At 32.7% G+C, this 23,603-nt stretch overlaps 4 protein-coding genes and 1 long non-coding RNA gene across 6 annotated transcripts in view; 4 read left to right on the forward strand and 1 right to left on the reverse strand.

The window, feature by feature from the left end:
• The first annotated feature begins 98 nt into the window (after positions 1 to 98).
• Positions 99 to 3,577, forward strand: LOC7484623 (protein IQ-DOMAIN 12). Of its 2 annotated transcripts, none has more exons than XM_024587531.2 (7): positions 99 to 296; positions 682 to 824; positions 915 to 1,211; positions 1,878 to 2,165; positions 2,399 to 2,437; positions 2,548 to 2,679; positions 2,852 to 3,577. In XM_024587531.2, the coding sequence occupies exons 2-7, from the start codon at positions 750 to 752 to the stop codon at positions 3,260 to 3,262; spliced, it is 1,242 nt and encodes a 413-aa protein (XP_024443299.2). In that variant the 5' UTR covers positions 99 to 296; positions 682 to 749; the 3' UTR covers positions 3,263 to 3,577. The 2 variants fall into 2 exon arrangements, with proteins under 2 accessions (XP_024443299.2, XP_024443301.2); XM_024587533.2 differs by having other exon boundaries at positions 2,826 to 3,056.
• Positions 3,578 to 4,500: 923 nt separating this feature from the next.
• LOC7458940 (glucan endo-1,3-beta-glucosidase, basic isoform-like) lies at positions 4,501 to 6,461 on the reverse strand. The gene is made up of 4 exons (XM_024587987.2): positions 6,378 to 6,461; positions 6,257 to 6,287; positions 5,859 to 6,172; positions 4,501 to 4,686 (listed from the first exon to the last, which is right to left on the reverse strand). The coding sequence occupies exons 1-4, from the start codon at positions 6,459 to 6,461 to the stop codon at positions 4,501 to 4,503; spliced, it is 615 nt and encodes a 204-aa protein (XP_024443755.2).
• A 1,870-nt stretch (positions 6,462 to 8,331) lies between these two features.
• Positions 8,332 to 9,493, forward strand: LOC112324438 (uncharacterized). Its single transcript, XR_002978276.2, has 2 exons — positions 8,332 to 8,476; positions 8,596 to 9,493. It is a non-coding gene; the product is annotated as an uncharacterized LOC112324438 (long non-coding RNA).
• A 1,907-nt stretch (positions 9,494 to 11,400) lies between these two features.
• On the forward strand, positions 11,401 to 15,380 carry LOC7483964 (protein NLP2). Its single transcript, XM_002322618.4, has 5 exons — positions 11,401 to 11,476; positions 11,619 to 12,595; positions 12,872 to 12,919; positions 13,021 to 13,984; positions 14,257 to 15,380. Exons 2-5 carry the CDS (start codon positions 11,687 to 11,689, stop codon positions 15,141 to 15,143), a joined length of 2,808 nt encoding a protein of 935 aa, XP_002322654.3. The 5' UTR covers positions 11,401 to 11,476; positions 11,619 to 11,686; the 3' UTR covers positions 15,144 to 15,380.
• Positions 15,381 to 17,919: 2,539 nt separating this feature from the next.
• The window catches only part of LOC7468918 (calcium-transporting ATPase 4, plasma membrane-type), a 30,647-nt gene continuing 24,963 nt past the window's right edge, over positions 17,920 to 23,603 (forward strand). The window contains exon 1 of the mRNA XM_052447878.1: positions 17,920 to 18,338. Within this exon, the coding sequence (XP_052303838.1) occupies positions 18,168 to 18,338 (171 nt within the window). The 5' untranslated portion in view covers positions 17,920 to 18,167. The remainder of the gene's footprint in view (positions 18,339 to 23,603) is intronic.

The following is a 23,603-nucleotide window of genomic DNA, read 5'->3' on the forward strand; positions in this document are numbered from 1 at the left end:
ATTAATAATTATATAAATTTTTAATAATGTTTAAATTTATAAGATTTGAAATAGTAATTTCTGAAAATAAATTCAGAATCTCGTAATTATGCGTCACTTTTCTTACTTAGCTAATGATTACGATAAACCCTTGAAAACAGCAACTTCAACAAAGAAGAAAAACGCCATTGGAACTTTGCTTCCATTTGTTTTTTTTAACATCACGAAGTAAGGAAATCTTGAACTTTCCATAAGGTTTCGAGATTCAATCTTGTTTTTCCAATGGTTTTCTTATATTTTTGATAATGCTCTAAGAGGTAACATTTTTGGCACCTGTGTATGTTTTTTCTTTTCTTTTTGTTTCTACCAGTTCTCGATGCTTTTGCCTTTCATAGTTGGATGTAAAAGCTTCCAGAATTTGTTCAAGATATTGTTTTTTAGTCTTCAATTGTAATTATCAACTGAGAAAAGTAAAAATAAAAAGAAGGGAAGTTACTGAATTTGATGTTAATGTGTCCGGAAAGGTGAGGCTGGAAATGGATGTATTGGCTTTGTTTCCTAGGGCATTTCCTTGAAATAATTTATGTTCTCTTTTCTTTTTTCCCCTATCCTCCCTAACTTTTCCTGCTAGGGATGTCACTACTGACAGTTCTTTATAAATTTGGTCAAGGGTTTATGGTTTTTTTTGTGTGGAAATTTTAGGTGTACTTGAAGAAAATATGATGGTGTTCATTGAGTTTTGTTAAAGTGATTGATTTCATATATCTTCAATGGCAAGGAAGAAGAGGTGGTTTGGTTGGGTGAGGAGGCTATTTGTCTCTGAGCAAAAACCAAAAGCAGAAAAGGTTGATGCTTCAAGGAATCTTTTTGTTTCTTTAACTGAGATCTTGCATTTCTTTCTGGTTAAATTTTCTGCTTAATTTTAACCGATTCAGAAATCAAAGAGGTGGAAATGGGTTCTTGGAGGGCTCAAGGTCAAACAATGCCTTGCACTTCCAGCACCACAGAGAAGAGAAGTGAGAACAGTCAGTGAAGCATCAGAAACACAAAAAAAGTATGCTTTGACTGTTGCCCTTGCAACAGCAGCTGCAGCTGATGCTGCTGTTGCCGCTGCTCATGCTGCAGCTGAGGTTGTCCGGCTCACAGGTGCCTCACATCCTTCCCATCATTTCACCAAAGGAGTGGAAACTTTGGCTGCCATTAAAATACAAAGCGCTTTCCGTGCATATCTTGTGAGCTCTCTGAAATCCGAGTTCTATTTTGCGACATAACTCTTTAATTAGTTTTTCATCTTGGTTTTTGTGGGTTATGCTATATCTTGTTAAAACTTCTTGAGTTCGTATAAGTTGTTGTTGACACTGCATTCAAGATAGACTGCTATTTCTCTAACCGTCGAATTTAATCCCCTTTAATTTGTACTTCACGTGAGATCAATTTTATGATTTGTGCATGCAAGATGGATGAGATTTTGATCGAGTAGATGAGAAAATTCCAGTCGCGGTTTAAACTCTAAAGTTGTCCCATGAGGAAATAATCTTCCGCAAGTATATTACAATGTTGCGCAGAGAATGATTTCATCATTTGAAAACTTCTAAGTGTAACAAGGAAAAATTCATATTATACCTCTCGTAGTTCACTCATTACATTAATAAACATTAAACAGCACTTTCAGCAGCGTATTCTGAGAACTTTGCTACTATTTTGGTCTGAACTTCTGTAAAGAAAGATGCTATATTTTTTTTCTTATGAATCAAATTTAAGCTCAAAAAGTTTTGGCAGAGTGTGGATTAAGCAAGTTGTGTAACCTGATTATAAAACCAGAAATTTGTCAAATTATTGGCTCTGCTAAAAAAACATGCCTCACTGCCTGATTTGGGTTTTCAATGGGATTGAAACAGGCAAGAAAAGCCTTACGAGCACTGAAGGGATTGGTGAAGCTTCAAGCCATTGTTCGTGGACAAGTTGTTAGACGCCAAGCACTCATCAAATTGAAACATTTTCCATCAAATGCAAAAATGATGTCAGAAGTCCAGGCAAAAGGCATTACTGCAGATGGATTTTGTAAAAGCGGTGAAAATAAACATGTTGTCAAGTCAAGGAAAGAGGTGCAAGAGAAGGAAACTAAGGTACGAGAGATGATCTTGCAGCTCCTCAAGTCAAAGGAGGTGGTTGAGAAAGAACATAAGGTATGAAGGATTATTTGAATAAAGTTCTTATGTTTCCTGTGGCTCATGCTTGTTAGAGCGTATTCAAAAGAAAATTAAAGAAAGAATGAGAATCTACAGACAAGAAAATGATTTTTAAGAAGCCATTTTATTTTCTGTTATGTCTAGGATATTTTCTCTCTTTGGAAAATGAAAAACATGATCTTTGACTGAGCTTCATGTGATTAACAATATCCTTGATTTTGTCTGTTCAGGGGAAGAACGATAAAAGAGAAACTCAAACAGATCATATGGTAAAATCTAATACCTGATTGACATGAACGAGCCTGCACATTCAAATTTGTGTAGGATGCTGAATTCTGCTGCTCAATTTGATTCATTTCAACATTTTTTCATTGGGCAGCTTGTATTGAACAGCCAAAAGAGTTGGAATTTTAGCTTGCGTTCGAAGGAAGACGTGGAAGCTCTGTTGTTAAAAAAGCAAGAGGCTAACATCAAAAGAGAGCGAATGATGAAATACTCATTTTCCAACCGGGTAACTTAATCTTAAATTCCCTTTCCAGTTGCACTCTCTTTAGTTACTGCTTACAATAGGGAAATGAAAAAAAGAAAGAAAGAAATAGAGTTATTCAATCTATTGACAACCAAATTAAGCATTAGTCCTTTTCTTCTTATGTTCAGATTCTGCAACATAATTTTTCTTTCAGGAGAGAGGAAATGGTCTATTCGAAGAATCGCAACTCGCCAAGGAAAGTGGTAGACAGAGTCACCAGATAAAACAGTGGCCGAACAAAGAGGCCTATAATAGAGAAAGGATGGAGAATTTGAAATCAGCTCCCATCTCTAATTTGTTTACTGGTGATATATTCAGCCCAGCACAAGTTAAGACCAGAAGTACCCGAAAACAAGATTTTATAGAAGGGTTGAATACACCTGTGTCCTTCCCCAGAAGATCATTTGGCAGCATGCGACCAAGTTTGGCTGGAGAAGGTAATTCCTTGCCAAATTCCCCAGTTTTTCCTACTTACATGGCTGCAACGCAATCTGCAAAGTTAAAGGCAAGGTCGATGAGCACACCAAAGCAACGAGAAGGATTTCAAGATTCTTGCTTTGAGTAGAACTTGCCATGCAAGAATGGACTCTATCTCTGGTCTACATATAATGGTGAATCGTTTGGAATTAGAAGAAAAACTTGCAGCATCTCAACGCTGTGCTGGTAGACTTCATTTTAATCTTTGGAGTCCTTAACTATTTACTTTATTCCTTTTCTTATCCGGTTTTCCACCTTTGTTTTTATTTTTCCTTTTTGGGTGGAGATCAAGTATGTGTTGGTGCTCATTTGACACCAAGTTGTCATGAGAAATAGTCGGTGAATCCTCAATGTAAAGTTTTACGTGTGTTAAAAAAGAAAGAAGAAGAAGCTTGTAATGAAACTCTTTCAGTACATGTCTGATCATTCTCCAAACCAGCCAAAACTTGTTTGTGCTCTGTTTCTCTACGTACATTAGAGTTGGACACGAATTATCTTTCAGCCTGCAAGAACACAGCTTCATGACCATGGATGATATATCTGTAGCTATGAACAATTTGTCTTAAATATTTCGACGGTTATTTGTTCATGTTTTGTCATTGAAAATATTTGTGGTACAATTTGCTTCGCATCCTGCAAAATGCTGTTCAGGGTTCATTACTGGTGCATCATAGCCTCTGTGATGCAGGATTTTCAATTACAGCACCTAAATACTATGGCTTACAAGTTATGACAAATTTGAATAGGTTAGCCTCACTTGAAGTTGATTGGTCTACTTTACAAACCTACAAGGTTATCTTTGAGAAAAAACAAAAATTACAGAACTGGTGAAACTGTCTAAATAACTCCAATTAGGACCAAGCCAAATAGACATGCCTGTAGAATTATATATATATATAAACTTTTCTGGTGATATTTGCGTTGTCGTGCTTCTGCAGTTTCATATAATGGTTAACCCCACAATAACTTCAAGAGTACAGCAAAGATTTTGGATTAAAATCATCGAAACTATATAATAAATGATATTCACTAGACTTAAACAAACTATTATTTATTCTTGATTTATTCGAAGATCATATGATGCTATAGAAACATAAGTTTATTAGAAAGAGGACTTTTCTTGCACAAAATAAATGGCCTGGCATATTCCCCGTATACACATACCATGCTGTTTCTAGTTAAGTTGAATTGGGTACTTCGGCTGTTTGCTTGGAAGAAAGAGCCCCCAGAATTTCTCTGATTCCGGTTGTTTTTGATTCTCGTCAAACGTTGCTAAGATGTAAGTTTCAATCGGCTTTCCGGGCCTCTTTGTAGTGCCATTCTTCATTAGTTGAACCAGGTTTGTGCTGTAAATTCTTGCATTATCAATGTTGGTTCTGGTCCTCCTCCAGCTGAGGGCCAACCGCTCTCTGATAAAACAATCTCCAATGAACCTCCACCAGCCCTCTCAAGTGCAGAGTAAAAAGCATCCGACATAGCAACAAAAATATTAGGGTATTGAAACGGTGGATACTGCACTATAACAGATGGATCAAGTAAGGAAAGTGAGCATAATTAAGAGGAATCTGCGTGTTTCCGGAATAACTGAAGCACGGGCAAATGTTTACCAGTAATAACGAATGGTTTGTGACCAAAAAGCTAATAACAGGGGCTATAAGTGATTGGCATGCTGGGTTGAAAAGGCCATGTGATGGAGGATACGACTCTCCAAGCAAGGGCGGAGGCAAAGGAAAGGCTTGGGTGGGATCTAGCACATGTCAAGATTTTATCAATATGTTTTTGACTAGTTTTATATAAATTTTTTTTATAATTCTTGATTGAGTTATTAAAAAATTCTAAAGATTTACATGGAGCCTTCTAATATTATGTTTTAACTTGATTTAAAATTTCAGAAATTTTGGAGAAATTCAGAAATTTGATAAAAAAATCACAATTTGGTCAGTTTTATGTTATTGGGTGTAATTTTCAATCCGACCATCAGATTGAGCTGAAATTTTACGAGGAATCTTAAAATAAATTGAATAAAATCTGGTTAAAATTTTAGGATGAACAAATTTTGGTAGTGCTAAAAAAAAAAGACCGTCAAATAAAAGCAAAACGACTCATTAAGGGTAAAATAGTTATTTGCCATTAAAAAATAAAACAAATCAATTCTTCCTTCCTTTTATATGTTACTGACTGAGCAGAAGTAGAATAAGAAAAGGCAAGAGAGAAAGAGAGAAAAGTAAGGGAAAAACATAAAAAAAAAATCCAAGAAAAAAAATAAGAAAAGTGAGAGAATAGTCTTGTAAACTTACAAAATCCAACTTATAAAACACTAACCTAAGGAAGAATCAAGTGAAGAAAGGAGGAACCGAGAGAGGAAAAAAATTTAATTATTTTGTTTTTCAGTTGACATGAGATTGTTATTTTATTCCGGTTGAGGGGTTGTTACAATATCAATTCAGATTCGATTGTAGATGAATTATATTCCACAAAACATCGAAGGATGTAACTTCAATAGTGAATTTATTTTTACTTTCACTTCAATTTTATGTATTTTCAAATTTATTTTTTAATATTTTAATTAGTGTATTTGAATTAAAACTCTATTAACTTTAAAAATTCATGTACATAAATTAATAATTTATTTTAAAAAAATTTATATATTTATTTAATAGCTCATGACATGAAAAATTCCTGGCTTTGGCCTTGTCTCCAAGTGCACCAGCAATGGTAGCAGTAGTGACTTTGGTTCGATTCCTTAGACCAGCAGCAGAAATTGAATTATGAAGGTTTTGAATGGCAGAGAAAAATGCTGAAGCAAATGGATCAGCCGGTTTCTCTTCATTTCCAACAGCAATATATCTGAACCTGACTTTAGTGTATCTTATCACATTGTTTCGCACCCATGCATCTGCATTGTCTTGACTGGAAGCGAGGTTTGGAATGTCAATGTCTGGAACACCAAGGACGAGCTCGATGATGGAGCCTCCACCAGCTTGAAGAGTTGCTGGGTCTGGATCATAGATTCTTATTCTTTGTATATTGTACTGGTTGGAAAGAGCTATAACTTCTTGCGCGGGTGGTAATTAAATGTCACCTCCATAATCAACAAGCTCCCGTTTGAGCATCTGCAATACATTAAGAAATAAGTTAATCTGGAATACTGATATAGATTATTTGAGTTTAGGCATGAATTTTTGGCAAATGTAGAAGTGTACGTCCTTGATCGTGGTGGACGCGTCCGTGGACGTGTTTGTGTGTGAGAGAGAGGAGGCCAGACCTGTTGTGCGCAGGCAACCCATTAGCAGCCCTGGAAGCAGAATTATGGAAATCATTGAAGAGGTTTTATGAGATGCACAGGATTTAGCCCAACACTTTCTCTTGGCTGCCCTTTTACAAAGACTAGAGATTTTCACTGAGGCCAATCCCACTCACCACCAACTTGTATTTTGGGCAACGTATTTATTGAAGACTTGGCAGAGAAAATGTACACAAAGTAAACTGTATTGTATAATCTTTTTACCCACCAGGTACCAACAACTTGTATTTTGTTCTATGAGTTTTTTGAGAAAATACATATTTTTTTAATTATTTTTACTTCTTCTTTTTTAGTTTTAGTTTAAGTTTAAGATTTTTTTTTATTTTTTATTTTCCTATTTAATAATAATGGGGTTTTCTATTTTTTTCTCTCTTTGTGATAGCTTTTTAGTATAAAAAGAATCAAATATTTTTTTTAATTATTTTTACTTCTTCTTTTTTAGTTTTAGTTTAAGTTTAAGATTTTTTTTTATTTTTTATTTTCCTATTTAATAATAATGGGGTTTTCTATTTTTTTCTCTCTTTGTGATAGCTTTTTAGTATAAAAAGAATCAAATATTTATGTAGCCTTTCCATAATTACTGTGTTTTTGGTTCTTGAGAGTATTGATTTGTAACGGAATATGCGGCCTTTAAAAGTTTAAAAGTCTTGACTTGTAATAAACCTTGTAATTCTTTGTTCTTGATTGCATTAGATAATATTAGAACCCAATGATCCTGATTTAGTTGTTATGTGTTGTTATTGAAAATTCTAATGGTAAGATCTACGATGGGATGACATGTACATAAAAAAAATCATTGGTTTTTCAACTGAAACGATTCTACTTGAAAAATATTACATTGGATGTTTTCATGATGTAGTAGGTTTTGCTTTAAAAATATTATATACCATATGTTCAATTAGAGAGAGCTTGTGGAAAAAATAAATATATTTTTTAATTATTCTTATTTCTTCACTTTAAATTTAGGACATTTTTTATTTATTTTCCTATTCATTATTAATATGATTTTCTAGTTTTTTTTTTCTTCCAAGTCAAGGTTTATAATAACCATTTTTACAATTGAGACTTGGGTGGACAAAATTAAGTATTTTAGGGGTATTCTTGTAATTATCATGTTTTGGTCTTTGAGTATAATAATGTCATAAGGCCAAATTACAACGTAAAAGATAAACCTAAAAAAATAATAATGTTAAATTCTCAACCAATCAAAGTAATTAGCGATAAAATTGAAAAAATAAATTAAAAAAAGGATAAAAAAATATAGATTTGAAAAGAATGAGGATATGAAAAGAAAATAAAATCAAATCATGAGGGATGAAATTGAAAAATAATTTCAATTAAGAAAAAGATAAGAAAAAAATAAAAATAACAAAAAAAAATAAGAACCAAGTTTGATATAAAAATCAAATGTCAAGGGATGAAATTAAAAAAAAATTCAATAAAGTATTTAAGACCAAATACATTGCAGTTAAAAGAATGAGAACATGATTTGATTAAATAAACAAAAAACTAGAGAGGAAAGAGGGAGGGAATAAATTTTCCCAAGTTTTTAACTTCACCATAAAATTAACAAAGAATAATTGATACCCGTTAAATTACTCATTATTTTTTTAATTCTAACATATTTAAGTTACAAAATCACACCTAATTTTATCAAGTGGTTATTTAAATCAATTTTTTACCCAAATCCCAATCAAATTATAAAATAAAAATCCTATATTAATACAATAAAATTATCGTTAAAAACAAGTAAAATAATTAAATATACAAGCAAATTATAAATACTATAAATATTTTTTATTAGATTAATTTAAAACATAAATGAGTGAATTTGTTTAAGCCTCGGAAGATATTTTATGCCACATGTGCCAGTAGGTGGTGGCTGGATTTGTGGAGGTGATTCTTGGGTTTTAGTGAGAGAAAGAAAGAGGCAAAGGTTTCGGGTTTTAGAGGGAGAAACATGATGCGGAGATTGCGTTTGAGTTAGCCTACCATCAGGTTATAATTTCTTTTAAAATTACTATCGGAATTTTTATTGATATTTTGATTGATGATTTGACATGTTAGAAATAATCGATGAATTTTTTTTTTTTTTATTGATTTTTTCATCTACGAAGAACTTCTATTGCATGTTCTTTCGGTAAACCACAATAAAATACTGTGTCGTTGCTTTTTTTCTTCAACTCTCTGGTGGTGTACCAGCACAGAAAAGAGTGAGGTAAAAGGTTCCAGAAAGCAAGCAGAAGATAAAGACAAAAATGGAGTCCTGGAACCATGTTGCGATTAATTTTATTAGCTCTTCAATCTAACACTTACATTTGTCGCTCCCAGAGATTTGAATCGATTATATATATAAGAAGGCAGCCCTTTAACGCAAGCGCCATGAAGTTCACGAATAAGCTGAGTGATTTAAAAAAGCTGCTGATATTGTTTTTTTTTTATATCTGAATAGGGAAATAATGCTGGTTTGCATATGTTGTGCACAGTGTTGATTAGAAGAAGGCACAGCATCCTACCTAACGAATGATGTAATCCAATTCAATAAGGGAACAGTTTTCTGATTTTTTTACTAGAAATCCTTAAAAAAATATTGTCAATTGAGGTCCCCATTATTAATTTCTTTCTGCGTAAACTGTTACTTTCGAAGAAGCAAACTCTTTTGCATGGAATCTGTACAGCTTTACTCCTCGGATATCCGCTTCTCAACTGTGTTGGTGATGGATTCTTGGTGATACAAGATTGACCGGGGAGGGCAATGATTATACTATTGTAAACAGGTGATGTGAGCTTTCAGGTCTTCTTTGCTGCCACTGCCGGCCTCGAGGCCGTGGCACCAGCTGGCAAAAGCTTGCATGGCTATTGGAGCTCAAGAATCCCAGAAGAAGGGTAGGTTTTATATTTATGAGTCATGATTGCAGCTTGGCAGAAAATTCACATCAGATTTTTTCTGGTTTCAGAATTTATTCACTGCTTCATTTATAAAAAGAAAGAAAAAAGAAGGGTTGTTAAGAGGTTTACCAGCTCTGTAGAATCTTAGGTGCTGGATTCAAAGAGTTGAACCCAGACTGAACATAAAATTAAAAGTCAATTACAGACCACCTCAAGGCTAGCTCTAACTTATCTGAAGGTCAATCGTATATGAAACAAAGGCGAGCTGATGGCAGCCCCACGCAATTTATGAGCTCATTCAATGCCACAATAATTAATAGGATTAATGAATGATTAGCTCTAATTAAAGAATTAGATCACTATTTGGTCATCACGTAAGGCATATGTAAGTCTATCGTCAGACTGTGGATTTACTCTTCATGGTTTAATTGTACTTTCGATCTCCTCTGCGCTTCGTTGACATCCATTTACGAGATAAATTAATATGGTGGAAAGCAACATGTAAATCTAGGTGCTCATGATCAAAACAGATTGGTTATCCATGGCTAGCACTGCGGCTGCTGCACTTCTCGTCTTGAGGAATAGTATAACCTGACATCAGCTTAGAGTTTTGACTTTTTAAACTGTAATGCACCGTGAAAATAATATAGATTATATTTTAAAATTTTATTTAATAATTTAAATTTTTAAATTGAGATTTTTTTTTGATATGGTATCAGAATCTTAATTATTAAATGAACATGAACAAGGACGTGCTTGTATTATAACTTTTAAATTCAAAAAACTTTCAATTAAAAAAATATATTAAAAAATAATATAAATTATAGTTTTTACCTTAAAATGGTTTTGCTTGTATTATAACTTTGATTTCTTGATGTTAGTAATTAACAATCTCCCTTGTATCGCTTCCTGTGATGCAGCACATGATGGTTTCACCATCAGGCACTCTACACGAGACACCACAAGTCTTGTTTGACCAATGAAGTTTCCACCATGTTCAGAGTACCATTAACGCTAAACTACTTTTAATTAATTAGGTTGGTAATTATTGTTAATGAAGTAGTTAAATGCAGAAAATCGATCGGCCATGAATAAAAATGAATTCATTGCCCCTAAATGATCTGGGGTGGAGGGGAATTGCATGACATAGAGATTAATTACTAAAAACTCTTGTCATTAACCCTTCGAGCTGTCCTTATAATGTGATGTCTTCTGAAATGATCTGGGAAGTGGTCCATTTCCCCTTAAATCGAATCTGTGCTGCAAAAAACATAACATAAACAACCATGTCCTCTTTCTTAATTTTTTAATTTATTGGTTGGAGGGAGGACTAATGGATTTTGAACCAGTATTAATAATGCCATTTCTCCATAAAACATGGGGCTGTTGTGCCCTTATATGGACAAGAACAAGCACCAATGATACCGCAGAGGATATATAATCAGAGCAGCAGCAGAAACCATCCACAGTTTCTTGTTTCTAGAGAATGAAGTGTATGAGCAAGATTGTTTGGGAATGTGGTTGCTGTTGTTTTTTAAAGTGCTTTTCGCGTTGAAATGCATCAAAATAATGTTTTTTCATTTTATAAAAATCATTTTTAAGATCAGCGCATCAAAATAATTCAAAACATAAAAAAAAATTATTTTTTTTTAAAAATACGATTATAACTATGTTTCCAATCACTCGCTTAGAAATCAAACCAGTGCTTAATGCTGAGCCCTGCTGACAAGGAAGAGAACCTTGAGCTAATTATTAACTAGCTAGGTTAAGGTAAGAACGATTGGCAGTTAATCTTTGAGTCATTGAAATTGAACTCAGTTTATGATCAGGTGATTTAAATAATAGCATTAGACCCTTTTTTATTTACCTATTATAATATGTATTTCTTCATTTTGTGTACTTTGGACATTTAAAAACTCTTCACACACGCATCTCTTTCCTTGATTACTCAGCTTTTGTCCTGTTTTGTGTCAAAAACTGACTGCACACACACACACGCGTATATATATATCAGGTAATGATTAAGGTTCACATTTCATTGCTTTGAGCAACGCATAGTACACAGACTGGAAGAGAATCGGACCTAGCTGAATCAAGAGGCTTCAGAAAGTGAGTTTCTTTCTTGCTTCATGTATCTCTTCTATATTTGCTTTGAAATGCATTTCAGAGTACAGCTTTAATGTAAAGAAAGTAGAGAATCCTGGGTTTTTCTCCTTTTGCTCATGTTTCGTCTTATACTCCTGTGTCTCAGGTGGAAACATTCCTAATTTGGAGTTTATATAAGCTTTGGTTGGCGCGAGTTTCAAGCAAGTTGACTGTATGGATGAACACAGTTCCTCTTCCCCTAATTCTACGTTCGGGATCTTCTCAGGAAATCCCATGAATTGGGATTTAATGGATGAGATCTTGTATCAAGGATGGGCCGAGAACGATGGAGAGTTCAGCTTTCTGCAGCAAGGTCCCTCCATCTCTAATGTTCTATATGACCACCCTTCACTATATATGCCTTTTATGGGGTCTAATAACTTGAGTATAGCCTCAAACCAGCAGGATTATCAAGAAGAAACAGAAAGGCATTGCCATGGAAATCCACCTCTAGATTATCCCAAAAGCATGGAACTTCTTCAGACTGAACCTCAGGTTGAGGATTCTGTGGACACTTCCACATCTTTACTGCACACTACAAGTTATCGAGTAGAAGCCGCTGGATTGGGTGTCGAATGGCAGATGGTGCCGAGGGTAAATCCACTGACTTCATTTTCTGTGAAGGAGAGAGCAATGCAAGCCATTAGATACTTAAAAAATTGTATCCAATATAAAGATAGTCTTATCCAGATTTGGCTACCTGTGGAGAAAGAAGGGAAAAAAGTCCTTGCTACTATTGATCAGCCATACTTCGTCAATCCAAGTTGTAAGAGTCTTGCAAGTTATAGAAATGTTTCAGTTGCCTATCACTTCCAAGTAGAAGGGGATGCGAAATTTTCTGTAGGGTTCCCCGGTCGGGTTTTCTTGGAGAAGCTGCCTGAGTGGACTCCTGATGTACGTCTATTCAGAAGTGAAGAATATCCGCGTAGAGATCATGCAGTACAACATAACATTAGAGGGTCTCTTGCACTCCCTCTTTTCAAACAAGGCAGTGAGACTTGCCTGGGCATAGTTGAGATTGTGACTACTACTGAGAAGATAACCTATCGTCCAGAACTAGAAGACATCCGCAAAGCTCTCAAGGTTTGTTCGTTTCCCATGTATCTTGCAAAGGATTTCAATTAGCTATCAAGTTTAACAATGAGACTATTGTTATATAATTTATGTTAGTTCTGTTAGTTGCATATAGGCTTCATGTTTCTTTCATTTCAAATCCATTGACTTGCATTGAACTTTCAGATCTTTGAATGATTGAAATGCCTTTCAAAAGTAACAATGGTTATCAATTTCTTTAAGCCTGTGACATATAGCAGAGAACTTCGCTCATTTTCTGCTCTTTATATGCATGTTGATTTGCAGGCTGTTGATCTAAGAAGTTCTGAAGACTTCTGCTCACCTGGTGTGAAGGTAAGTAGATAGGCCTTTTAGAAACAGAGACACTAGATTCAGGTTTCTGAAGTTTTCAGCGTTCATAACTAAGACCACAACTGCTGTTCCTTTTATCACAGACTTGCAATGGATTAAATCAAGTTGCAGTGCCTGAGTTATCAGAGATTGTGAAATCTGTTTGCAAGACATATGGATTACCCTTAGCTCTAACATGGGCTCTATGTAGCCGGCAAGGTAAAGGTGGACGCCAGCAGTTTGCTGAGAAGTCTGGCGCTTGTATATCCACCGTGGATTCTGCTTGCTTTTTGGCCGATAGAGATTTTTCAGGTTTTCACATGGCAAGTTTTGAGCAATACATTTTCCTAGGCCAAGGGATTGTGGGGAGGGCATTCACAACACAAAAACAATGTTTCGCGAATGATATAACTTCCTTCAGCAAGAAAGATTATCCTCTGGCTCACCATGCCAAGATATTTGGTCTTCATGCTGCCATAGCGATTCCCATGCGAAGCATTGCTACCGGATTAGTTGAATTTGTGTTGGAGTTATTCTTGCCAATAGATTGCAAAGACACCGAAGAACAAAAGAAGATGTGGGATTTATTGCCTATTGCCATACAGCAGGTTTGCTGGAGTTTACAGGTTGTCATGGACACGGGGCTTGGTAATGGAGAAAATCAGAGTTTTGAATCATCACCTTCGAAACAACCTCCATTGGATGAATCATCTTGGATTTCCCGTATGGTGGAGGCCCAAAAGAAGAGTAAAAGTTTCTGTGTCACATGGGGCTATCCAAAAGAGCCTAAAGAAGAGTTCAAGATGATAACTCATTGGGATGAATCTGCGGTGGAATTAGACCATAAGCAAGTAATTTCGGAGTTGGGTCAACTTCAGCAAAATTCTAGAACCAATAGCAATACCGAGGGTGACGGAGTTTCTTCTGCTTTTGGCAGACATCTCTCATTTGGCAGCAGAAAAACAGGTAAGAAGAGACGGACCAAGACAGATATCCAGACAATCAGCTTGGAAGTTCTTCGACAATACTTTGCAGGGAGCCTCAAAGACGCTGCTCAAAGCCTCAGCGGTATGCAAATATCCTATCACAGATGAAATCACATGTTCATATATAAAGTAATGAGTAGCATTTCAATTTTAGATCTGAGGCATCCTTTATTAAAGAATTATCATTACGCAGACAAACATTTGCTGGAGACCAACTTGATATAATCCTCCAGAAACCTTTATTATCATTTTCGTTTGTAAAGCTAGGTTGTTGTCTTCAATAATCCTTTATCAGAGGACTGTCATTTGTTAGCTAATCAATGGTGTAATCACACAAACTTGTTCTAATTGCAGTTTGCCCTACTACTCTCAAAAGAATATGCAGACAACACGGTATCACGCGATGGCCTTCTCGAAAGATCAAGAAGGTTGACCATTCCTTGCGAAAACTCCAGCAGGTGATTGACACAGTCCAAGGTGCTAAGGGTGCCATTCAGATTGAATCTTTCTACTCAGCCTTCCCAGAACTGAGCTCTACAAAACTTTCAAGTCATGCTCCTTCTTCATCATTCAGGAGGAGTGACAGTTCAAAGCACTTTGATTCTCCACCTGATGATACTATCTTTTCTGGCACTACCTCAAAATCCCATTCCTCTCCGTGTAGTAGGAGCTCTTGTTCAAGTAACTGTTGTTCTGCTCGAGCACAACAGCATGCCGCCACCGTTATAACTGGCTCAAGCAATGGAAATGGCGGTTTACCAGCAGAAACCTCGAATGGGGTTTTAAAGAGGACTAGCAGTAGTGAATTAGCAGAATTTTATTCCTTGAATAACGAAGTAGAACCAGACTTTCTCTCAAGATCATATATCCACAAAACAAGGACAATCAATGAGCAGATTCATCAAAGTCTGCTAGAAACTCCACCACAGTTTGGCCAGAATAGACGAGGAGGAGATGTCTTCAGAGTTAAAGCCATTTTTGGAGTAGAAAAGGTTAGGTTATTCTTGCAACCAAACTGGGGTTTAAGGGAATTGCAACAAGAGATTGGCAAACGTTTCAAGATAGATGATTTCACTGGCATTGGCCTCAAGTATATGGATGATGATGGGGAATGGATTCGTTTGACCCGTGATGATGATCTCGAGGAGTGCAAAGAGACACACAAATTCTGTCAAAGCAACACAATCAAGCTATCCCTTTACAAATATTCTACTGCATTTGGTTGCCGAGGTTCATGTTAAGGCTTCCATTGATCGTGTCATTAGTCTCTAGGACATAGATGTCTGGTTTCGAGCCACGACCTAGTTTTTGGTACTATTTCTTGTTTTTAACTATTTCTTATTTCTAATTTAAAAAAATTGGTTATAAACAAAAGTATGTGAAGGAAAAAACTGTACAGAGACATTATTTAATTTTAAAAATATAAAAATATATTAACTAAAATTAATAATTTAACTTATTTAATCATCATTGTGAAATGATAACATGTTAGTTGTGACAATGATTGCAACAATATAATAATTATAATTATGACATTTATAATAATAATATTAGTTATAATAATACCAAATTAATAATGATTGTTATTCTATTTATAAATAATAATAATAATAATAATTGATGATAATATATTAGAGGTGATTAAAAAAATAATAATAGTGATAATTGAAATTATGATGGTTATAATATTGATAATATCTTGCATATAAAACATAAAAAATAAAAAATAAATTTGAGAAATTATTACGTGAGTCATCATGATCACCATTAACCCCCATTCATATGGTATGGCAGTACTGGATCGCAAATAAAATAAATAAAAATTTGAGAAAACTAATAGCCCATTCAAATTCCTTGCGTGGCAAGCACCATTCAAACTCCTTGTCTTTCGTTTCGTTTAAGGTACAATTATTTCGACAAGCCATAAATTTGATTTTGACTTCAAAACTTTGTGGTGTCGTCTCCATCTTCTTTCTATAGATGCACGTGAAAGGGAAAGGGGGACACCGCACAAAGAAAGGACCGATATTAATCATTTAATTCTTGAAACATTTTTTAGAGTGCGGTAAGATATGTTATTAGATTTTTTAAAAAAAGTATTTTTGCTTTTAAAAATCATATATTTTTTTTTATGATTTTAATATACTAATATCAAAAATAAAAAATTTAAAAAAAAATTAAAACATTTTCAAGCGAAAAATATTTTTAAAAAATATTATATACCATAATATTAAACACACATAAAAAGATTAATAAAATTATTATAAAACCCCTACTAACTTGGTGGATCAATCCAAAACTCTGACAATACAGGATATAAACTAGTCTATTGACTTAAGTGATTCGGTTTAAAATTTAGAATTTAGGTTAACTCGCAGATCTAATAAAACCAAGTAAAAACCCTTTTTTTTCAAAAACAATAAATATTAGGATTTTTAAAAAATATTAAATAATCAAATCAACCTAAAACAACCTTCACATCCCATTACCCAATTCAGCCATGTAGAGTTTAATAACCATGGTTAATAAGGACATGGCTTATGTTGTATCTGGAAGAATAGTTTAATAATTATTTTAATATATTTTTAAATAAAAAATACTTTAAAAAGTAATCACTGCTATAATATGAAAAAAAACTTTTAATTTGGTAAATATTGCTTTGTATGTGGTTTTGGTAAAAATAATTGTTAAAATTGTTGAACACTGAGAAAATTAAACTTTGATCAAAACCAATAAAAGAAATCATCTTATAGCAAAATTTGTTTTTTATGTTATTTTCAAGCACTTCTCATTTTAGTAAGTAAAAAGAAGCTCATTTTAGTACATTGTCTTTTTATACTGAAATCTTATTTATTTAGTTTCAGAATACTTATCAAGATTTAATGGCATTTTAGGTGGAATCAAAACAAAAGCATGATAAAATAGCTTTTTCTTGTCAAAGAACCAATTTAACCCAAAATCTTAAGTTGTTAGGTAAAGTTTCAAGATATGTTTTATTATTCTCTAACACAACCCCTCAAGTGAAAGCCTTTCGGGCTTAAACTTGCATAAACCCATATTATTTTGTACTTGATTTTTATCAAATAAATAGGGGTGGTGAGATTCGAACTCGTGATCACTTGGTCATCAAGACTCTGATACCATGTCAAAGAACCAATTTAACCCAAAAGCTTAAGTTGTTAGATGAGGTTCCAAGATATGATTTATTATTTTCTAACATTTTTTTTTTATCAAATATCTTGATATTGTGATGAGAATACAATAACCTTCCACCAAGGATTTAAATTTAATGTCGAGATGTAAACATCATAATAACTTTAAGATTAAAGTTATTTGTTTTTATGTTACAATCAATTTTTAAAAATTATTTTTAAAAAGCACTGCAATACTCGCCGCGCTCTCTCTCCATTTTTTTTGTTTTATATACAAAACTATTGCGCACCTTATCATCTATAATTAAGTACACAATATAACATTATATATATTGGTAGAGAAATCTAACTATATAAAACATTTTTGACTTTATAAAAACTCTTTTATAGTTAAATAATGTAATACATAATCATTTTTTTTTAACTAGAAGACATAATTAGATCGATATAAAGAATATGTTTTGAAAATCATTCGAGAAAAGTATTTATCCTCAGATTATCAGGCAAGCTCATAATTCAAGGATATCTCTTATAATTGAAAACAAAAAACTAGACTGATTCCTAACATCAAGATCTTTCCCGGTTGGAGATGTGGACAGCAACCATGCATGTTTGTGTGACTGAGCATTTTCTGTCGTTCTAACATCAAGATCGTTCAAGATCTTGTTCTCATCTCTTGGCTGGTGAAAGACCTTGTTTTCAAACGAGTGATTAAGATAGAATTTAAATAGTCATACCTACCAATCTTTATGCTGTTGGATAATGGTTTGATTTAGTTCCATCCTGACAGAACACTGTTTGATTTTCTCTTGATATATATGTCCTAAAAAACTACAAATTGACAAAAAAAAAAAACTTCACTAATCACTCCTATAAAAGCATGACTTGCCGCTTTCTCTCTATGAAATAAGTCTGTCCGTATAATTCGTCTCCACGTGTCAATTCTTAATTGGGTCACACTTCCATTATTATGGCTTCCACTACATGCAAGGCAAATAAACTCTCAACAACTTCTCCATGTAACAAAACTCCTTTTAATTCACTCCGCGTCTCGCAAGTAGAACCACTAGTACACAGCCGGTGCTGCTGTTCGGCGATTAACCGGTGAAAAGAATGGACAATTTACTGAAGGATTTTGAAGTGGAACACAAGAATCCATCGGAAGTCGCCTTAAGAAGATGGAGAAAAGCTGTTTCTATTGTCAAAAATCCTAGCCGGCGTTTCCGCATGGTCGCCGATCTCGATAAACGATCTGAAGCGGAAGGCAAAAAGCGGAGCATCCAGGTTTCTTTTTAATTTACGCGTGTTTTATCTTGTGGTTGCTCCATAACGGAAACTTAATAGCTGTTTCTTCTTTTGATTCGAAACTGGCTGTGGCTGAGGTTTTACTTGTGGGTCCCACATGCTAATTGCTGGATTTCTTGGCCAATGAGTTGCTTACACGTTAACTGTTTTTCTTCTTGAAATGCTGACGTGGAATTTCTTGAGTTTTCTAGGCCAGTTTTTGAGTTTTTGCGGTGGATTTACGTCAGTGCCCTCAGCATTTTGTTTTTCAAATGAAATGAACTTGATCCATTTCAAGAAATATATGGCCACCAATATTTTCTCCATCAAAAAAATTTGTGTTCATAAATATTAATATTTAAAAAGAGATAAATAGAAAAAATGAAGAAAAATAGGAAAAAAAACCCACATCCAATCTTACTTAATCTTACTAAAGTGAAAAGAATTCTTTTATTTATGTGTGTTTCTTTTTTACTGCTAGTGCCTACTAGATATTGTAATAACTTCTATTTTTTATAGGGTTTTTTATAAAAATAAATTATTAAATAAATTATTTTTATATGGTTTCCCTAATGATAAAATTATTAAAACAATTTGATTTTTGCATTGCCAAGAAAAGAAGTTTCCTGAAAATTCACTTTACCTTCCCCAAACCAAAAGTATAAATTCAATGATGTACGGTGGGTCTAGAATACATAATCAAATCTCAAAATTGAGACTCGGGTTTTGGAGCAGACTGATCATTAAGCCAGGTTTGAAATCTATATTTTTTAATAAGGGTAATTATTTTTTATTCAATTTGGTTTTCATAAAAAAAAAAAAAAAGTAACCAGACTAAATTTTTTTTTTTTAAAACTGAAATCGAACAAAAACCGGTTCAAATCGACCGGTTTCGGTTTGGTTTTTTAGGACAAAAACCGGTTCAAACCGGTTTATCTTGGTTTTTTCTGGTTTTGCTTGGTTTTTTCAGTTTGACTCGGTTTTTTTCCCATTTTTTCGGTTTGGGTTCGGTTCAGTTTTTTCGGTTTCAGACTTATAAAACCGAAACCGAACCTGTCGGTTTTTTTTAATTTTAATCGGTTTTTTTTCACGGTCCAATTTTTTTAGTTATTTTTTTTTAATTTTCTTGATTTTTCAGTTTTTTTCTCACCTATAACTTTTCAGTATTTTAGGTTTTCATGACAGAGATGGCTTATTTGAATCGTTTTTTAAAGAAGTATATAAGAATGGGTGTCTCAACGTCATTCTCCCGTGATCTTTGCCCCACTTGATACCATTGCCTTTTTTTTAAAATTAATTGTCATTTGTTGCTTCGAATCTGCTGTCCATTTATTGATTCAATTGCAGTCTTATTCCAAGTTTATTATTTTATTTCAGGGTCTAATTATATTTTTAGGTGTTTTTTAAAATTAATTTTGACTTGAAAAAATATTAAAATATTAAATTATTATTTTTTTCTAATAGTTTTAATATATTATTGTAAAAAAGCTGATTTATTTGATATATTTAAAATAAAAAACTATTTTTGTGTCCTGAGCTCACCAAATGACATTACGTCTACAATCTATTATTGTTGTTTTTATATTCTGATACAATATTATGAATGCGGTGTAGACGCGCGTGGCCTGCAGAAATACTTGATAGCATAACGTCGTCGTTCCCTTGTCACATGACGATCTGTTGTTTTCAAGCTCCATCATTTTCTTTCGTAATTCTAGTTTCCACAAGCTTTTATAAACTTCCATTTTTTAAGTGAATTTTAAAATAAGAGATATAAATAAATATTATTATTATTTTTTTCTAAAACAGTAAGTCAACTACTATTTTATCGTATAAAATGTTCATTCTTGTATCTTAATAGATGGACTAATAAGATGTCCACTGACTAGCTTGCCTAGTGCATGCTCTCGTTTGACAATTTTTTGATGATGCTGGAGATATTTTTTTATTTAGTTTAGGAAGTCTTCTAATTTTTTAACTTTTAACAAGGAGTCCTAAAATTAAAATATAGCAGCAAAATAATAAATAGTTTATTGAAAAATAATATAAATTATATTTCGAGACTTTACTCAGTAATTTAAGTTTTTGAGTTGAGATAGTTCTTTGATATGGTGTCAGATTCATGTTGATCAAGTTTTTAAAATTAATAATACAAGATAGTTTAAGTTTATATAAATTTTGAGCCTAAAATATTTTTATTTAAAGAGGTTTTTATTTGTTTATTTACACACCCTAAATCGAATAAAATAGAAAAATCTAAAAGTCTAAATTCAACAACAAAGCTTAAACTCTAGTTTAACTACTAAATAATGAATGTTAATTAATATTTTTAAATAATAAAATCTAGAACAATCATAAGTACTCAATTTCCATTGTTGAAGTAGCGAAAACTCCATGAAAGTTCATAGCGTGAAGAAACTTTTTGACAAAGACCTTCCATCTTTCTTTAATTAAGAAGTCAATGTTCTTCTGAACTATAATACTGAGCTTGGAATGAACAAACAACAAAGTCAACGTGATCAACCTACCTCCTCTTCGGATTCTTCGAAGAGAGAATCATCAAATTATTTTTTTGTATAAGATTCGTTGCCTCAACTTCTCCATCCGCAAAATCACACTCATCTCTTGTGTAAGCATGATCACAATTCTATCTTAATTAAAGAAGTAACATTGTTAGTTTAAAGAAGAAACATTGTTAGTAACTTGCGTCACTGATTAATAAAGATGCTGTTTGTTTTTGTATTTTAAAAATATTTTAGAAAAAAAATGATTTTTTTTATTTTTTTTGTTTTAAATTAATTTTTTGATGTTTTAATATATCGATATCAAAAATAATTTTTTAAAAATAAAAATAAAATAATTAATTTAATATATTTATAAATAAAAAAACATTTTAAAAAATAAATACTACTATTCTCTTAAATACCCTCATCAGAGATGAATATACGAGAATCTAAGCAGCAAGAGTAAGGTGGGCTCCCTTCTCCGTTGTTTAAGGATTATACTTCTCCATTCATTATTATATTCTCTATGATATTTAAAATATTGTCCTTGAGCAAGAGTAGTCGTATACATTCCTTTTCCTCCCAAGCCGGCAACTGTTTTTTTTTTTTTCCGAACTGATAACGTGGACGGGAACAATCTTTTTTTCTTCTTGGTCTTGAAAAAAAAAAAAAAAAACTCTTAATTAACATGATGAAATAGTCTTTGCCTTGGAACAATTCTATACAGTTCATTAATGAAATCAAGAAATAACAAGGTCAAAAAACCTATATCAAGTCTTGGAAAACTATATGCTAGCAGCAAAATAGAACTTGTTTGAAAATGTGGTTACGGGTGCTTTTCAAAGTACCTTTTATTTTGAAGTGCATCAAAATGATATTTTTTTATTTTTTAAAAATTATTTTGAAAATCAGCGTATCAAAACATAAAAAGAAATTAAAATTTTTAAAAACACAGGTTGACCCGTGTTTTCAAACACACATGATGACAAAGTAGACAAGAATTAAATCATTTCAAACTTTTGTCCTCAACTTTTAATGCTTTTTTCCACGAGTTTCTTCTTCAAACAAACCAAGAGAAAATCACAAGCAGGATTAAACCCATTAAAGTTTTAAATTAAGTAAGATGATACTATGGCTGCTTACTGCTAGCAACAGATATGATACATTGAGCGATAATCAAGTTGTTCTCTAGTGTTCGATTCTTTTGTTTTTGAATTATTTTTTGAGAGAACAAGAATCATAGATGAATTCCATGGTGGGTGCCAAATTAATGAAGGACACGAGAGAGAAAAATTAATAAAATACGGAAATTAAAGGAGGATAGAAGAAAAAAAATCATCAACAAGAGAGACACACTCAATAATCTTGAAGGGAACAAATCAAGAAAAACACCATCCATCGAATAAAATAAAAAAATCCTAACAAAGTCCTAATTTAACTACTAAATAACAAATACTAATATTTCTAAATAATATAATCTAGAATAATCATATATTATTATTATTACTATAAAAAAAAACTAAACTATTTGGGATAAATCCATAGTATTTTGTATTTTTTTACTAGGACACAAATTATTATAGATTGCTCCGTAGAAACAATGTATTTTTTCACATGACATTTTATTTTGATCTCTGAAGTTTTTTACTTTTATATTTTTTTATCCCTTTAGTTTTAGGTGTTTATGTTTCAATTCTTAAACTTTATTTTCTTTATGTTTTAGTTTTAACAAATTAGGTAGATGACACAAATAATAAATGTAATTTGTTTTTAAAAAAGTCATTAAAAAAAAAACAAATTACAACAAACAACGTATTGTTTGCTATCACCTATCTAATTTTAAAAACAAAAAATACCAAGTATGTTGACTTGGCCTTTTAGGCCCATGCCTGTGTTTTTCTTTTTAGAAGCTAGGTGTGCAGGCTTAGCATCCTAAACCCATAAACATTTATTTTTAATTTAAAGTTAATTTTTTTGAAATTAATAATTACAATGCTATGTAAAAATCATCCAACCATGTCATATATTTTAAATAAAACTATTGTTGTTTTGGTTATATTTGCAATAACTATGTTAAATGATCTACTAGCGTACTATACAATAAATTGTAAAAAAAGAAATTGCATATGAATATTCAATGAGAATAAAATAGATATTTTTTTTGTTATTGCTGGTTTTTTATATAGTCTTGGCGTGTTAATTATTCTCTTTTTTTTCATATAGCCATAAAAACTATGAATACATTATTTTTATTTTTATTTTTGTTTGAAACTTGCTTTTTAGATTATGAAATGTTTATTTTTTTTAAAAAATGCTACTAATAAGAAATGTTTTCAAACCAGTGCTTAATGCGATCCATGTATGTGAGATGGTGTCCTTGGCGATTTTTTCTTTTACCCTCCATAAACACTTTGCCCCCACTTCTTAATTGACCTGTTAATTATCTAAACTCTGTTAGCTTATAATGATTAACCATGCACTTCATATTTTAAGCTAGGAGTTAAAATTGATTTGTTCAGAAATTACCCTCAATGCTTAATTATATATGGTATGGACTGGTATGTTTAGAAAAGAAAAGGGACCAAAAAGAACCTTCCGGCCAAAAAAGGGACCCTATATATAGATAGTTGTTTACAGAGGGAATACACAGGCTAACCATTTTCTCATCCGAGTAGTCAGCAGGCACCAGCGAAGTCAACAAGAACCATGCATGCCACCAAAACATATAGCCTTTCGTTCATAATAGAATACAGAAGAAAGA

The sequence above is a fragment of the Populus trichocarpa genome, chromosome 16 (genome assembly GCF_000002775.5).
Source record: "Populus trichocarpa isolate Nisqually-1 chromosome 16, P.trichocarpa_v4.1, whole genome shotgun sequence".
In the NCBI taxonomy this organism is placed as follows: Eukaryota; Viridiplantae; Streptophyta; class Magnoliopsida; order Malpighiales; family Salicaceae; genus Populus; species Populus trichocarpa.